Source organism: Pinus tabuliformis, chromosome 9 (genome assembly GCF_031772625.1).
Source record: "Pinus tabuliformis cultivar Carrire ecotype Pingquan chromosome 9, CPIR1, whole genome shotgun sequence".
Taxonomy (NCBI): domain Eukaryota; kingdom Viridiplantae; phylum Streptophyta; class Pinopsida; order Pinales; family Pinaceae; genus Pinus; species Pinus tabuliformis.
In genome coordinates this window covers 1,322,853,905-1,322,872,087 of record NC_142307.1, presented here as the reverse complement: position 1 = coordinate 1,322,872,087, position 18,183 = coordinate 1,322,853,905, and the positions used below count along the sequence as shown (strand labels likewise).

General features: G+C 38.1%; 1 protein-coding gene across 2 annotated transcripts in view; it reads right to left on the bottom strand.

Annotated features, from left to right (window-relative positions):
- LOC149153397 (DNA-binding protein) overlaps window positions 1–18,183 on the bottom strand; it is a 413,454-nt gene that overhangs the window by 259,398 nt on the left and 135,873 nt on the right. For both annotated transcript variants that reach the window (XM_089442331.1, XM_089442330.1), the window contains exon 7: window positions 1,008–1,195. In XM_089442331.1, coding sequence (XP_089298457.1) covers window positions 1,008–1,195 — 188 coding nt within the window. The remainder of the gene's footprint in view (window positions 1–1,007; window positions 1,196–18,183) is intronic.

Here is an 18,183-nt window from a genome sequence, read left to right as displayed (position 1 = left end):
GTTACTGTGACTGATCTTGTCAATTTCTGCTCTCCCAACTAAAACAATCCTCCTCAAACGGCCCTCCAAATGATTTCCCAACACCCTAGCTCCAAACTCCCCTGGATGATGTTCCCCAAAAGAGTCTCACTCCAATGATTAGGCAGTCATGCAGGAGATGACGTAGTCTTGTGTATGAGGAAATGAGAACTGCGTGTAGGCTTGTCCTCTTGGTTGTACCTGCCCTCCACACTCCTGAAAATGATGAAAGAACACTCATGTAGCTTCTCCAGTCAATTCCCCGACAGCACTGCTCCACAAACAACAAGTGACTTCTCCCTCTACGTAGTGGTGGCTCCCAAACTGTGTGCTCTACCCCCATAAATGTGTGGGATCTGTAGCTAATGCTTCTTCTAGTCTCAATGATGAAAGAAAGTCTTCATTCGGTGTCACTCAAAGTCCACCAAAGAAAGGTTGACCTTCTTTCCTTGGGAAGCTCTTGTGCTAAACAACACAATATTGTCTCAGCCGAACAGCTAAGGCAAATTCGATTTTCATATAGACAAAAGACCCCTATTGCACCCCCATTACTTCCTTTTATAATTGTTGGCTATGCATTCCTTGTGGATCCCTCAACCAATTCGATTTGCCTCAAAGAATATGAATTCCTTCTTCCCCAAGTGTGTACTTCATGTGGGCCCCATATTCCACTAGCATACCAATAAAGTGTTTCTCCTATGTTTTCCACCAAAATTTGCCTTGAGCTAGTATTAATCAAAATTGTCAAAAATTTATTTTCCAAACATTATGAAAATTTAGGAAGGAACATTACATCTATTCTCTATAACTATAGGCCTACTACCCAGCATTTGGAATTAACCTATATTTCTAGAATAGTGGCTTAAAGAACATACTGGAAAAAATCAAACCAAATATAGTAACCATCCTATCATAAGACTTCATTTCAGTTAACCATCAAAATTTGAAGCATAAATTTTTCAAAGCGGAAAAATGTAAATTAGAACTACCTATAATTGGCAAGCCTCTCCACAATATTGTCAACAGCAACATTAGAGGCAGCACACGCAAGAACCTTGGATCCACGCTTCACTTCCTGCAGTATTATTTCCACCACAGCTGTGGTCTTTCCAGTTCCAGGTGGCCCATGTAACAGAAACACACTGCCTGAACTTAAAGCCTTTGAAACAGCAGCCTTCTGTTGAGAAAAAAATAAAACAGAAATTAGGAAAATTCAAAGAAGCAACAGACAAACATCAACCTTCTGTTGAGGAAAAATAAAAGAAATCAGGAAAATTCACAAATGCAAGAGAAAAGCACCTAATAAAAAACAGATCTCAGAATGCAGTGGAAACATTCACATAAATTTGTTATGCATCTTATGAAATATACGATATAAATAATAAATAACAGTCATGTGATACTGTAAAGATGCGTCTTCTCAACCCATTTTCTTACATTCTATTTATATCAAGCCATTCGATTGTCTATCATCAAAGTAACATCCTTCAATTATTTATCAACATATTTATAGTGTTTATCAATATTGTCTTTCAACATGTTGTCCTACAGAACTTCTCTTCCAAGTGGTATCACAATCAAAGGTCAATCCACTGGCTGGTGGACACTTTTATTTGGCCTGCGACGATTCATCTCTGGCCAGCAGCCAAAAAAAGAAATATGGGCTATGGCCTGTCATTTCTGGCTGGTAGCCAAATAAAAACAAATCATGAGAGTGTGAAGATCCATGAAGTTGCATCTAACAGAAAGCAGTGCTAATATATGCTTCATTTCCAAGGAAAACATACTCGCAGAGGAAAAGTTTGTTATCCCAAAGAGAGATAGAGCATATTAAGTTACATGCATATTAATGACCACTGACGAGAGATATGAGCAAAACAGAACATATGTGATAAACCTGTTTTTATCCCAACACCAAGTCCTGCCTAAATCATTGCTGCTGTGGAAAGAAAGGTAGGAAATAGGAAACACTATTAGATAGAGTAATTACTGATATGAGCACAAAACCAACAATACATGATACTGACAAAGAAAGCACAAGAGAGCAAGTAGGCAAGTATGAGAGAAGATTGCCAGAAGTGTACATACACTGTACCTTTATTTGTATTACAATATATCAATGTTATCGAAACCAAACCAGCAATCAAGCAGGTCGACCCCAAACAAAAACCAGAACAAAACTGAACCACAAAACCAAGCAACCAAAAATAATATAAAATATTCAACTTGAACAAACAATATATATTCATGTGCCTCCAATGTGAATACAAACCATTATACACAACTATGTGAAATTTCCCATGTATATAGCAAGGGTGCAAATAACCAAAACAGGAGCAAGTGCAGTCCATATCTGAACCAATGTACATCAACAAAGAGGCTATAAATGGCCTCTGGAGTCCAAAAAATAAGCATAGTACGAATTAATAACTACAGTCTAGACTCTACAATCTAATCATTTGAGAGAATCATCCAGAGCCTTATCATCTACATCCTCAACATGACTAGACTCAAAAATGGGACTCCAATTTTATTTAAATCAGTCCTTCAATCAGCTCTCCAAATCAGCCCAGCAAAACTCCACTCAAAAATTCCAAAATTGATCAGATGAATTATGAGTAAAATGGAGGGTGCGGACCTCATGATGTTTAGTGTTCCACCTTTCTTATTTTTATTTTTTTAACTTTAAGTTGTCCCCATTGTCAGTTGTACAATAACGTACAGAACCTGCCGGTTTTGGCATTTATGGTTCATTCAAGTTTGAATCTTTAACCAGACTAATATGACCCCAGAACCAATCAGACCAGCTGGTTTTGTCAAAACTGGTCCAATTATGATAACATTGCTACATATAGAGTAGAAAATTGTGTAAGAGTATCAAAGATGATTATGTCTCCAGTAAAATACAATAAAGTGAGAGAGTAATCAAGGTAAACTAAGTCACCCTAAAGATTAAAGATGAAGTACAGTGTAGTCAAGTACAAAATAGAAAACTACAAATATATCATATTTACTCGACTCAGTCTCACCAATTCCTCCCCACAAAGGGGAAATCTTCCCTGATTTCTGGTAGAGATGGAATATTGTTGATAAAATATTCACTTGGACAACCACTTGGCCTGAATGGACGATGTAATTTTGCATCATATCAACCCTCATATTGCATGAGATTCCAACCCTGATTTTTATCACAACCCAATGGCACAGAACATATATTTCTTAGTTGCATTAATTCACCAGTGGACATAAGTGAGGTTACTATATGGGTGCACACACTTTCCTTAGGATTATCCTTTTGGTATTAATGACCACTATATCACTGATGGGTGTGTGATGTCTAGAGGAAAGTAGTTAGTGCTGAGTGATTTGCTTATGCCCCAAGAACATTACCAGGATTTCAGTAGTGGATTATTACTAAGCACAAGAATTATTTTATCTATCAACACTGTGATGATGTATGGGGGTAGAGAACCTAGCATGATCTTCACTTTCACATTGTTCCAGCAAGTTTTGGGGGTTTTATGGTGGTTTCCTAGGATAGAGATTTCAATGTGTGAGAGTCCTAGGAGTTTCACTGTTTTGGTTGTATTTACTATTTAGCACATATTTCATGTTGATATGAGTCATGACATATATTGTGACCCTAGATGGAAGGCTCACCCAATGCACACATGTGGAAGATCAGTGGCTTAATGGCACTTTGACTTCCTTTTGACCTCTTTCTTTGCTTGCATATGGAGCTCCCTAACATATTTAGCTACTTTTCACACTTGGGCATGTCCATCATGGATATTAAGGCTTGACTAGGTGGAGTGTCCATCCAAATGGATCACATATTGAGGCATATGGCACATTACAGTGAATTTTGACTTGATTGGATGGGTCCATCCCCTATTTCATTGTGATGTTTACTTCATTACACATGGATTCATGATATGGTAGATAGTTTGACCCCTTACTCTTGTGGACATGCTTGTTTGAACCCTTGTTGAGGATTAGTTGCACCTTGGAGAACACACAAGCTATTTCAGACTACTTTAATGGGGCAGCTTTCTCGAGGAGTCACACATGCCACATCTGAGATGGTTTTACTTGGTTTTTGCACACCTTCTCTTGTACCTATGATGGGACATCCACTTTGGTGAGAGAGCCCATTACATGAAGGAGGTCGTTGGCAGTTCTTTTGAGGTTTTAGTTGACGGATTGGCACATATTGGAGGTTAACAAGCAAGATGACTTAGCCCACTTTGAGGATGTGTCATGTTACCTCCCAACTTGTACTTAATCATAAAATCCCTAATCCATAAGGTGCAACCTATGAGGGAAATACAAGGATGCTCATTGTTAGCAACCAAAAGTAGGTAAACCCATAGGAGAAAACTTTTCTCTTACTTTGGACAGCCAGCCAACCAACATACCTAATTTTGCTCGATAAATGATGATATGCCACATTCCTCCACCATTTGCACCAACCAAACACCTCTTTGTTGATTTCTGGTAGCATCGAATGTGCTCTAAGTCTCAAAATTTGCAGGGACGCTTAGACACATGCATTCTCCAATACCCAGAAATCATTTTGGGAAATTCCACCTGGAGACACTTTTATTAAAATAATTAATTATTTTTAATAGGACCCTAAGTCTAAACTTAGGAAATTAAAATAATTAATAGGTATTAATCTAAACTATGGGTGTAACTTCTAGAAGAAGGCGGATATCAAGTCAATATGATCCTAGCCATTGATTAGAATCTAATCCGAGTCGTTGATTGATCAGCGAGAGGATTATAAGAGAACGCTTGATGGGCACTTGGAGAACACACACACACACACAATTCAGAGAATCGATTTTCTGAAGTAGAGCAGCTGCCGAGAGATTTTCAATAGAGTTTCAATAGTGAGCTTGTTAGGATATTCCGACACATAGGAAATAGTTAAGTATACCTTGGTCTAGTGTATAGTTAGGTAAAATGTGTTTCTTTAGTATGTACTTTTTGTAACTTATAATCCGATGGTCACAATATGTTCAAGACATGAAGTGATCCGACAGTTCATTCTCTCCTTGGTATTATCGACGCTTGATCCGTGGTTTAACACCTGATTGGTCCATGATCTCTATTTAAAGAGCATGGAGGGTCATTTCTAAGGTGACCGTCCATGAGAGAAGCTTATGTAAATTTTCTTTCTTTTATATTAATAAATTCCCTGAAGTGGCCGCGTTGGCTCAGCGCGTGGACTGTTTCCCTCTTTTAGGGTTTTAACCACGTCAAGAACACTGGTGTACTGATCTGTGATCCAATGTTGCAAAAATCATTATCGGGATAATATCGGCGAGGGAAAAAATCGGAAAAAATCGTAAAATACAAGAATATTCTTTTTTTTTCAATTTTTTTAATATCTAAAGCATCTACAACATAAAATAAATACATTGACACATAAATATGATAAAAAGAACTAATATATAAGATGTGTAATATCATTTCTAGTGCTACATCACACATAACAGTGAATCATGTCTTGAATAGTAAGTCCTGACTCCTAAGTCCCAACTCAGCCTCAAAATATCAACAAAAATATAATAATGTATCTCATATCATGAGTCATAATGTCATATACAATGAAATGAACCAAATAACTAAAGTCTAATACTACTGATTTCCTCTGCCCCTCTTGCGAGAAAATGCAATAGCTTTCCCTTTCCCTCTAGATGTAGATGCCGGTGGAGTTGGTAGTGGACTCTGCTGTGCTCTAGAACCTGAAGAAGTAGGAGCTAGAGGAGGTAGACCACGTCCTCTACTAGTGGCAGAGGTAGCCCGGGTAGGTGGTGTCACCTCCTCCTCCTGTTGCTCCTCCTCCTCCTCCTCCTCCTCCTCCCCCTCTACGCCTTCCACTACCTCCTACTCTAACCAATCATCGGCAGACTCCATGAGAGGCCTCTCAGCCTCAACCCTCCATGCAACAGTGGTATCAATCCCATCCAACGAGATGGCCTCTATATCAAGTATCCTCTCAAGTTGCTTCACCCACAATCGAAGACTGTAGTAGACGTAGACCATGTCATTAAGTCGTTGGGACTCCAACCTGTACAAAGATCATAAAATAATAATTATAAAAAAAATATTGTTCAATGAATTCAAAAAATTAATTGGAAATTTGCAATATCTTAAGTTTTAAGTTTGACCTATTGCGCTTCTTGTTGTGTATTTTTTCAAATACACTCCAGTTGTGCTCGCATCCTGAGGAGTTACATGTTTGGCTGAGAATTCGAATGGCAAGCTTTTTCAGATGGGGTACTCTGGCACCATAGATTCTCCACCACGCATCTACAACAAAATTACAAATAAAATAAACATAAGAAAAAAATGAAATTTGAAAGTTGAAGCAAAATATGAAGTTATGAACTTGAAGAGACAATCAAATTTGAAACAAACTAAAAAATACTTGGAATTTTAGTTGTCCTATCAGTCACAGCCATCTCAAAGCCAAACGTGCCACCTGTCGTCCTATATATCTCGATTTCTTTGGAGATTTCTGCACGTTCTGCTGGAGATCGCACCATCCTCTAAACACAGGTTAAGAATCCATCCATGATCTCAACATCAAATATGAACCCACATGGGTAAAAAAATGCGGGGTTCAAGTAGATCCCTGCAGCATGAATGGGACGATGGAGTGTGTTGTTCCATCGTTCATCAATCACTTCCCATAGGAGGAGTTGTTTCTGAAACCCCTCATCTCCCTTATCATCATAGTAGGCCCGAATGGATTCTTTGGCCCTGTCCATGGCCTCATACAAATAGCCCATTGCAGGCTTCTCACCATCAACTAATCGAAAAACCTTTACCAAAGGTTCAGTAACAGTGCACACCTCCTGCACTCCTGCCCAGAAGTCTTCCTGGTATGAAACTAATCTACATACGACCTCTCCCTCTAGTTTGCAACTCACAGTCAAATCACGCCATTGATCTGAAAGAAAACTTCTCTTCACATCCCACATAGAATTCAAGAGATATGAAACTGGTGGCAAACCGTGTAATGGCGGGGCGCACCAACTCCTTGTTGTCGGTGAATTTTCTCATCAAGCTAAGCACATGCATTTATATATAAATTTTGTAATGTTTTTTTATGAGTCAACAATATCTTTGACAAAGGAAATTTTTCCTATCTCCTCCAACATCAAATCAATACAATGTGCAGCACAAGGTGTCCAAAATAAAGTAGGATGCCTCTCCATAAACATCATGCCAACAGCAACATAATTTGCAGCATTGTCCGTTATGACTTGGACAACATGTTCTGCACCCACCTCCAAAATAAACACATCCAGCAAATCACATAAAATTTTTGCATCTTTGATATGAGAAAATGCATCAACAGATTTCATAAACATTATCCCCTTGGGACAACTAACAAAGAAGTTTATAAGGGTTCTCCCCTTTTGGTCGGTCCAACCATCTGACATCACAATGCATCCTGTTTGTGCCCATGATGCCCTAAACTCCTCCAATCTTTTGGTGAAGTCAACCTTTTCATCTTGAAGAATGTGGCCTCTAAAGTCATCATAAGAATGGATTTTGTACTCTGGGCCAACAGTTGCAATAGCATCAACAACAGGCTGGAAAAATGGATTATTCCTTACAAAGCTGAAAAGAATATCACTCCAAAGGAAAGACTTGCCCAACAACTTGTCAGCTTGTTCTTTCTCATTTTTTTTAAGCATTGAAGTGATAGATGGTTGTGAACCGGGCGTGGTTCTAGGAACAAAAAATGATGAGGCAACTACAGAGTTGGTTGTAGACATTGATGCTGAAGTAGAACCAGTGCCACTTCCATATTCCCCTGAGCCTAACACCCTCCCTGCTAGTTGCTTCTTCATTTCTGCTTTGGCCACTCTCTCTTGCTCTAATTCTTCCAATGATCTCATGGCTCTTCGGATGATTTCCGCATTTGTATTGTTGCAAGGCCTTACATCATGTCCAGGTATTTGTGCAAGGTGATACTTCAATCTATAAACCCCCCTGACATATGCTGCCCACAAAACTTGCAAGACAAGTTCAATCTATCAAACCCTCCATCAGGTTAACCAAATTCCCACAGAGGGTCCAATTTCCTTCGCATGTTTTTAACTTGGTTGAACTCTTGAGTTTTAATGTGAGATGAAGTTTGAACTTTGAAATTGAACCAATGGCACAATAAGAATTGCAAGTTACAAAAATTTAAAAAAATTACATACATGACACAACACATTGAATTTTTGACAATTTAACAAACAAAAAAACCTCAACTCAATCCAAAATGAACTCTCTCCACTCTATGCAACAAAAATGAAAAAAAACACCATCAAATCCACTCAAAAATATTTGATAAACAATGGGTTATAGAAACCCAAGCAAAAACAAGAAAAAAACCAAAACAAAATGGCCAAATTTGGTGCCCATACCTGGAAACCACGGTTTGCCGGAGAAATTTGATCCAAAGACAAAGTTCTCTTGCTTGGGATGCTAAAATCTCCAAGCTTCCTCCTTTGCCCTAGTAGACGCCTTCTAGAGTTCCTCTCCTCCTCAGCTCTCAATCCACGCCGCTGTCTATTCAAAATGACAAAAAAATCATGTTTTCCCTTATAAAAACGCATTGTCTGCCACCCCCACGATAACTTCCCATCGAATCACGATAACTTCAAAATTATCGCGATTTTTTGAAGTTAGCACGATTTTTTCACTGATTTTTTGGAAGGGAAAGAAAAAACAAAAAAACGCATAGTAATCGGGCGAGTTTATCGGATTTTGAAAAACTCTCGATTTTTTATTGTTATCGCGATTTTCGCAACACTGCTGTGATCTGTTTGTGAGCAGTGTTCTTTGTTGTTCTATTTGAGGAACTTACCTTGTAAATTCCTACATGGTATCAAAGCTATTTGAGGGCCACATCCGTTGGTGATCAAAATCCAAAGCTGGTACAACTGCATCCAATTGTCATTTCCTAGATCTACTTATCCTGACCACTTTCGGGCCGAGAAGACTGCTCTATTATATTAGGAGCATCCGTTCCAATGAAGAACCCCTTTCATTTCACGCTAAAAGGTTTTTGGTAGCCCTACCTACGTCATTTTTAAGATCTAGAGGTATACAGTCTTTATTTGCAGTTTTAGTTATTTATCTCTTTGTTTATTTCAGTTTATTTATCTCTCCGGTTTTTATTACCTGATCCATACCTTTCATTTCTACGTATGTTCTTTTTCCTGTGACTTTTGCGATTTGGGCAAATCAGAAACAGAAAGAAAGGATTTTTCTCATGCGTATGCTCTTTTCCACCGCGCCTTAGTGTGATCTCAGAAAATCAAAAACATTGAGGAAAATATTTAGTTTCCGGCGAAATCTAACTTCAAGCCGTAAGGTTTGGTTTTTTTTGCATGTCCGTTTTGGGTTGTGTGGTTTTTTGTTTTGTAGGCAAAAAGGGTTTTCTCAAGTAAGCACACACTCCAAAGCTTCAGTGACTAAAAAAAATCCTTTTTTTTTCCAAAAATTACTAACTTTTTAAACTAGCTCACTTAGTCCAAAGTTACTTTATGAGAATGGGGGTCTTGGGTTCAAGTCTTTCTTTTTGTTGAGTTACTTTTTCAAAAAGCACATGTAACTTATTTTTTAAAGTTACTTTATGCAAAAGTGTTCTCACCCATTACAAAAAGTGAGTTACTTATAATTCTAAAGTCTCTTTATCTTTTATTTAAGTTACAATTTAGTGGGTAGCTCATAAAGTACCATTGTAAAAGTGACTCACTTATTTATAAAAGTGGGTCACATAAAATCTTTTTTTTTAAAGTGAGCAAATTAGATTAAGTTTGGAAGGGGGGTTTAAAATATAACATTATCCTTCACTTCCACATATTCACGTACTTCGTCGACATCTTCAACAACTTTTCTTCAAAAACCATAACTTCTTCATCCGGAAGTCGTTTTTTTTAATCGGCCTAATTTTTTGAGATTTTTCCATTGGAACACTTAGTTTCATCATCTACAGCTTTAGTTTTTATTAAAATGGAAAGTCCATGCCAAGTTATTCTTGACAGCACCAACTACTTCCAATGGTTGTCCTACATTGAGGATTTACTTAGAAGTAAAGGTCTTTATAGAATAACCTCAGGCCAAGAGGCTAAACCTAAAGATGAAGATAAGCAAGCCAAATGGGAAAATAGGCAAGATCAAGCACATGGGTTGATAGGGATGTCCATTTCTCCAAACTTTAGATTCCATATCACAGAACTTAATACCCCAGATGAAGCATGAAACAACTCAATAAAGTTTTTGGAATTAAAAATGAAATTAAAACCCATCAACTCGAAAATGAGTTGCTTACGTTGGACCCCAATAATTTTTCTTCCATTGAAGATTTTTTGTCCAAGTTCAAGACCCTTAGACTTCTCTTGGAAAGTGTTAAGGTTAAGAAATAAGACTGTAGTCTTATCTATTCCATCCTTACTAAGTTGGGACCAGCCTACTCTGTGTTTGTTTCCACCTTCCATTCCACAAGAAAAGCCTTTATTTCTTAAGGACAAGACTACAAGTCCCGCTCTTTTGATGTCTTTTGTGATTCTTTAATAAGAGAACAAGAAAAACTCTTACATCTTGGTCTTCTTAATATTGGAAACTCTTCTAAAAAAGCCTTAGCAACCCAACAGCAACCAAATTCAAAGAATCTAAAGAAGCATCATCCTAAAAAGAATGGTCCAAAACCAAACAAGGGTCCTAAGAAATTTCAGTCTCCAAATGAAAAATCAATTCAACAAAATGATAAGGCAAATAAAAACAAAGGGAAGAAGACTGATAGACATTGCAACATTTGTAATCGTAATGGCCACTTGGAATCTAAATACTTTAAAAAGATGGAAGCCTTGGAAGCAGCAATGAAGAAGAATAACATCCATTTGGAGCACTCTTCAACTTCAACTTCAACTTCAAGAATAGCACTTTCTGCATGTTGTTGTCAAGCATCTCGGTCTAGTTATGCACTAAATGTATCTTCTTCTTCTCATTCTCATGAGTGGCTCATTGATTTTGGAACTTCTTATCACATGGCCAAAAACAAAGCCATGTTTTCTTCTTTAAATGATTGTAACACCAAAAATATATATGTTGGTGATGATAGATCTCTTAGTGTTGTAGAGACTGGAACTATTCATTTAGACAATGGTCAATTTAATTATGTATTATGTGTTCCTACCTTATCCTACAACCTTCTATCTATGTATCAAATAACTCATTCAAGTGAAGGTAAAACTGTTGAATTTTCACTTCATGATGTTGTAATTAAGGATCTAAGAGATCCTAGACAGATTTTAGCTATTGGCATTGCTGATGATTCTACAAGGTTGTATAAATTTAACAACTTTGGGTCATCAACTCTTCCCTCGGTATTTGTTGCTCATAATGATGAAGTGAGCAAACTTTGGCATGAGCGATTTGGTCACTTAAACTATTGCTCCCTTCAAAATCTATGTAAGGAAAATATGGTGACAGGTCTTCCTATGGTATCTTGCAGAGATGGTGTTTGTTCCGGATGTGTGCTCGGAAAACATCATCGGAATAGTTTTGAAAAACATGCCTGTTGGCAAGCCTCAACCCCTTTACAACTTGTGCACAGTGATTTATGTGGTCCATTTCCAATTGTTTCATTCTCTAGCTACAAGTATTTATTAACTTTCATTAATGATTTCTCCAAAGGCACTTGGGTATACTTCTTAAAACTCAAGAGTGAAGTCTTTAACATGTTCTTGGCCTTTAAGGCCTTTGTTGAGAAACAATCTGGACATCAAATTCTTAAGCTAAGATCTGATAATGGCGGAGAATATGTTAACAACAAATTCATCAACTTTTGCACTGAGCATGGAATTCAATTGCAACATACTGTTCCATATACTCCACAACAAAATGGTGTAGTTGAAAGCAAGAATCGCACCTTAAAGGAAATGGCTAATTGTATGCTTCAATCTAAAGGGCTTCGTCTTAACTTTTGTGCAGAAACAATTAACTGTGCAAATTACATAATAAATCACACTCCTACTAAGGTTTTAAAGAATATCACTCCAGAAGAAGCATGGAGCTCAATTAAACTAGAAGTAAGTCACTTTCATGTTTTTGGAAGTGAAGCATGGGCCCATATTCCCAATGAGAAACATAAAGCCTTAGAACCTAAGAATGAAAAATGTATTTTTGTTGGATATTCTAAAGATGTCAAAGGATATAGACTTCTTCCACCTCAATCTAAAAATGTTATCATTAGAAGAGATGTAAAGTTTGTTGAAAATGTATTGGCCTACGAGCCGAGTTCGGCGGGTGTGCCACACCTCTCTATTCCTTCTACTTCTGAAAATATTTCTTCTTCAGATGATGACAGCGAGGATGACAATCCTCCCCCACCTTCTCGGGATCCTCCTTCAGCTCCTCAGCTTCCAAAATGGGTCTGTGCTACTCGGGATGCAACAGGTGCTCTTGCAGGTGATCCTACAGATCAGTGACGTACACGTTCTCAGTTCAATAGAGCCTCTTCTTTACTGGCTCAAGCTTCAGCGAATTATGATCCTGACACCTTTGCAGAAGCTTCAGGCCATCCAGATTGGGACGCAACTATGAATGAAGAATATCGTTCATTATTGGAAAATGATACATGGGATCTTGTTCCTCTTCCAAAGGGACGAAAGCTTGTTAGATGCGGGTTTACAGAACCAAGTTTGGACCAGATGGAAAAGTTGATAAACATAAAGCTCGTCTTGTTGCTAAGGGTTTTTCACAAGTTGAAGGCATTGACTATACTGAAACCTTCTCCCCTATTGCCAAGATGAATTCTATCCGACTTGTTCTTCCTTGCTACCTCTTTCAAATGGGAAGTCCATCAAATGGATGTTAAATCTGCCTTCTTGCATGGGGACTTGCATGAAGAAATCTATATGGAACAACCTCCTGGCTTTATACGAACAGACTCTAGCCTTGTATGTTGGCTTACGAAATCCCTTTATGGTCTCAAGCAAGCCCCTCAGGCTTGGTATGCCAAAATGGATAGCTTTCTTTTACATACTGGCTTTTCTAGGTGTCATTCTCACAATACTATCTACATCGAGAAAGTGGGTAAGTCTCTTATCATTCTTGTACTTTATGTTGATGATCTTAACCTTACTGGTAGTGATTCCAACCTTATAAACCATGTGAAGTCCAGCCTTAAAAAGCAGTTTGAAATGACAAACTTAGGACACTTGCATTATTTTCTTGGTCTTCAAGTCTTGCAATCCAAGGTATTTCCCTTTCCCAATCCAAGTATGCCTGTGATCTTCTACGCCACTTTCACATGGAATACTGTAAGCCAAACCCTCTCCCTTTCAGTCTGGAGCCAAACTTTCAATCCCTTGTACTTCCCCTGAAGTTGATGCTACATTATACCATCAGCTTGTAGGAAAACTTTTGTACCTATCCCATACTCGTCCCGACCTTTCCTTTGCAGTTGGCCTTTTTGCTCGGTTTATGCAAAACCACACGAAATTCATTGGAAAGCAGCTAAAAGAATACTTCATAATGTTCGAGGTACAGTTCAGTTTGGGATTCATTACAGTGCAGAAGCATCTCCTCTATTGGTTGGTTTCACAAATGTCAAATATGCCAAAAGCCTTGGACCCATTTTGAGAGTATGGGGAGGTTGTTGGTGGGGCAAATCGGGCATATATATCATGCAAATTGTGTGGGACCAAGATGTCAGGAGGGGTTACGCGATTGAAATACCATCTGGCTAGTCCCTGCACATAATGCAGATGTAAGCCTTGTATGGTTTCTAGTGCGGAGGTTATACAAAAAGCTCTTGAAGCAATTGTTGAACAAGACAGAAAGAAAGCTGCTAGGGAGAGGCCACTGGTCTCAAATAGATAGCTGCTAGTTTCATTTGTTTTGCTACATATAAGTTTATAACTCATGATGATGAAATACTTTTACAGTTTTATATATGTGATGTCATTTTGTTTGAGTCCTTGATTGGACAATTATCAGGGATCAACAGGATATATGATGTTATTTTGTTTGAGTCCTTGATTGGACAATTATCATGGATCAGTAGGATTTGGTATTGCCTTTGAAGTTTGATGTATCATTTCTATTTGACATCATATATATCAGTGCTTTCTTCATATTTATGTGCCAATGTGTTTAGTTCATGTTGTTATTTCTTTATATGTTTAAAAATCCGAAAAAAAAATGAATATATTATGCATTTTTTATGCTTGCCGATATTTGCCGATATTTTTCTAATATTTTCGCCGATATTGCCGATAAGATGTTTTATGGACCTGTTGTGGCCAGCAACAACCCCCCTTTTTATTTAGTTTTATTACTAATACTAAATAAATGGGAACCCTTCTAAAAATAAAAAGTAGCACTTATATTCCCCTTTGAATAAAACATACTATCATAAACTTAGGAAAACACCCTCAAAATCCAAAAGAACTTAAGTTTTATGATAAGTTCCGAATAAAATCGTTCTCTCAACAATAAAACATCGCATCACAAAGGGTAATGGAGGACATTATATAAGAAAACTTCCGAAATTGTGAAAACGCGATGCGAGATTGCACGCTTTAAAGACCCATTGCGCATCGCAGCTTTCATATGCCGCAAGTATCAGCTAAGGTAAAATATCCTGACCCAGCAATATGCGATAACGCATCTCGCAGAAACATGAGGTGATAAATGATTTTTAACAAAATGGATTAGCGATATCGCGATCTGTGATATTGCGATCTGCGATATTGCAAAGCAAATCGCAAAATCGCTTTATCGCAAATTTGCAAGGCTCATCGTTCAATAAAAAAAAATTTGTAATCCGATACCAAGTTATGGGCATTAATGTCAATTTAATGGTTAGTTGATGGTCATTTATGAGATAAGATTTAGATATGATCGAAAGGTCGTTTCACGTAAGGTGATATATTTGATATGATTTCGGCATTAAGAGATTTCCCATCACCTTATCTCTTACCATTATTCTTTCCTTACTTGTAAATTTGAAGGAGCGGAAAGCAGAATAATATACGCAACAGTTCGCAGAGCGCAATGGGAAAAAAGGGAAAAGCTCTGGTTGCTGAGGACAAAGAAATGACGCCCTTATACACAGACACAACCTGTAACAGAGATGCCGGCATAACCAGTTGGGAAGGCATGTACAGTCTGCTCGAAGAAGAAAACCCCAGAGTTATGGAGGTTAAAGCAACAACAGACTCACGCGGGTCATCTGAAGCATCAATCACAGAACTTGCATGTTCGTTCTTACACCGGATAGCAACAAGACCTAAGATGCTTCCATACACAGACATGTTTAAGTGGGTGTTGGACAGTGCTGATATATCAGACAGGCAATTCAAGTCTCGAGGTCAAGACCTCATTGGGTCATTCACTCCACAAAATTAAAGGTTATGTATCATCTACCAAAACTGCGCAGGAGGCGAAACTAGCACCTGGGAAGCCCGAACCGAGAAAAGGAGGCAGTTTCCGATGCGCGATTAGCACCTAGCGCTAATCAAGCATCATTGGGCAAAACCCCTCGAGAAGGAAAGCCCCTGAGCGCTCAGTCGCATGTAAGCCAGGAAAACCGTAGGGAAAAACGCTAAAGGCTAAAGGCGAGACCCGCGCTCCAAAACCGGCGGTATTTATCAGAGACCGCTCCGGGATTTCTCCCAAAGGCACAGCATCTGTAGACAAGCTGGAGACAAAAAGCTGAAGAAAGAGCAGAGTCCATCAAGAAGTTAACCAAGTTGAATTGGGATTCTTACTGGCAGTACTTGGTTAAACCGCACAGTCAATGCATGACTCTCAAATGCCTTACGAACTCTGCCGAGAAGATAGCACCAGCACTTGCCGATTCTGTTTTCACAAGGCAACTAAAATCGGAGGTCGGCCAACCGACACTCCTCAAGCCAATGCTGAATGCTTGCGATTTCAGAGAACAGATACATAGATAGTTAATTTCCAGATTCAGTTTTAGTTTTAGTTTTGATTTATTTTTGCCTTAGATGAGGACGGTCATTTAAACCTCCTCCTATATTTTTGTAATAAACTATTTTTAGTATTTAGTAAGTAGTATTTTAACCCCTCTCATGCATTTAGAGAGGGGTCCTGAAATTTGTCAAAAACGTTTCCTCAGAACATGCACTTCTGCACCCTCGGAGGAGGTTTTAATGAATGAATGGAACGAGATTTGTTGATATCTGTGTTTAATGTCTGCTACTGAAATGCACTTTTTTACTCTTTGTAGATGTTGAATTAGGAAGAGATAAATCTATATTGCTGAAGGTCATGAGTAGAACTTGTTATCAATGGTATTTTTATCTCTTAATGATTTCTGCTTATGTGTTAAAGTGATTTTATGTTCAGTTATTTATATATGAAGGCTTGAATGTTTGAGTTATCATTTGGCACTTTTGTACGGTGATGGCTACTCTGTTTATGCTTAATATATGAATGACTTATTATGCGATATGTTTCTCAAAATTGTTTCTGCTAACTTTTTATACGAAACAATTCATTTTTATCGAATTCTTTTCTCGTAGCAGTTGAATGATCTTTATTACCAATTGCTGTTAGAAATTATTTTAGATCGCATAATTGAAAAGTTAAATCCCGGGTTCGTTTTAGAATAGATATTTCTGTTCATTAAAATACAATTGCATGTTTTAAATTAGACTTAGATTAAAAGCATTTTATTTATAAATCATTATAAAGGAAATATCAATTCTCATCAAACACACACAAATTGGGAAACTGGTCCCATTATCCCCAGTGGGACCCACCATCCCAAACGGAAAAGGAGTTGCTTTCAAGGTCCAAACCGGGTGGGTATCCCCCTTGTTGTAGACCTGATTTTCGGGTCTTCAACAGGACCCTCGCCGACATTTTGCCGATACCGATATTTTCAACACTGCATGGGATAGTTGGTTGGTTGATAGTGGGGCCACTCATCATTTCTCTGGTTACAAGGAAGTCCTCTCTAATCTACTAAAGAGGGAGACTAAGCTAAAGATCATTCTTGGAGACAACTCCACTCATCCCATGAAAGGATTTGGGTCCGTCAAATTCCAGTTGAATTTGGGGAAATCAGTGATGATGCATGATATTATGTATGTACCAGGATTAATGAAGAATCTAGTATCTGTATCCATTTTGGAAGATAAAGGGATGAGGGTTGCCTTCATCAAAGGAAAAGTTCTAACTTGGCCAACATATTCACCTATGAAAGATGCATTCACATTAGGATCGAGATTTAAGGACTCTATGGAATCATTGGAAGACCACTTCTAGCATTGGTTCATAATACCAATCGTTTGAGTGAATTATGGCACCACAAACTGGCTCATCTTCACTATGATGCACTTCCAAAATTGAAGAAATTGGTCTCTGGTATTCCCGATGTTCAAGCTCATCATGATGGAGTTTGCCAGGTTGTGCAAGTGGAAAGAAAACAAGGGGACCATTTCCCTCTAGTAAGAACAAGACAAATGACATCCTCCATCTCATTCATTATGATATATGTGGTCTGATGCCTGTACATTTTGTTGGTGGTCATCTCTACTACATCACCTTTATCGACGACTTCTCAAGAAAGCCATGGATATACTATCTTAAGCACAAGAATGAAACCTTTGAAACATTCAAGGAATTCAAAGCCTTGATCGAAAATCAATCAGGAAGGAGAACCAAAGTCTTCAGGTCCGACAATGGAGGAGAATCATGTCAAAAGAATTCATAGCATTTGCAAGAAAGATGGAATCAAGAAGGAAATGATTGTGACATCTACCCCTGAACAGAATGGTCTAGCCGAAAGAAAGAACAGGTCTATATTAGAAGCTGCCCGTGCTATAGGCATTAAGCCTGATATCAACCATCTTCATGTGTTTGGATGCCCAGTATATTTTCATGTGCCAAAAGACAAAAGGAACAAATTAGAAGCTACTAGTAGAAAAGGTACATTTGTAGGTTATTGTGAAAATTCTAAAGCATATAGAATTTATATTCCTGGTCAGAGGAAGGTCGAAATTAGTAGGGACGTAACATTTGATGAAGATGTAGATCTTGGAAAAGTAAGAGATCTTCTTCCACCTCCTCCTCCCAAGGAAGAGAATGATCACTGGGATATTTTGGATG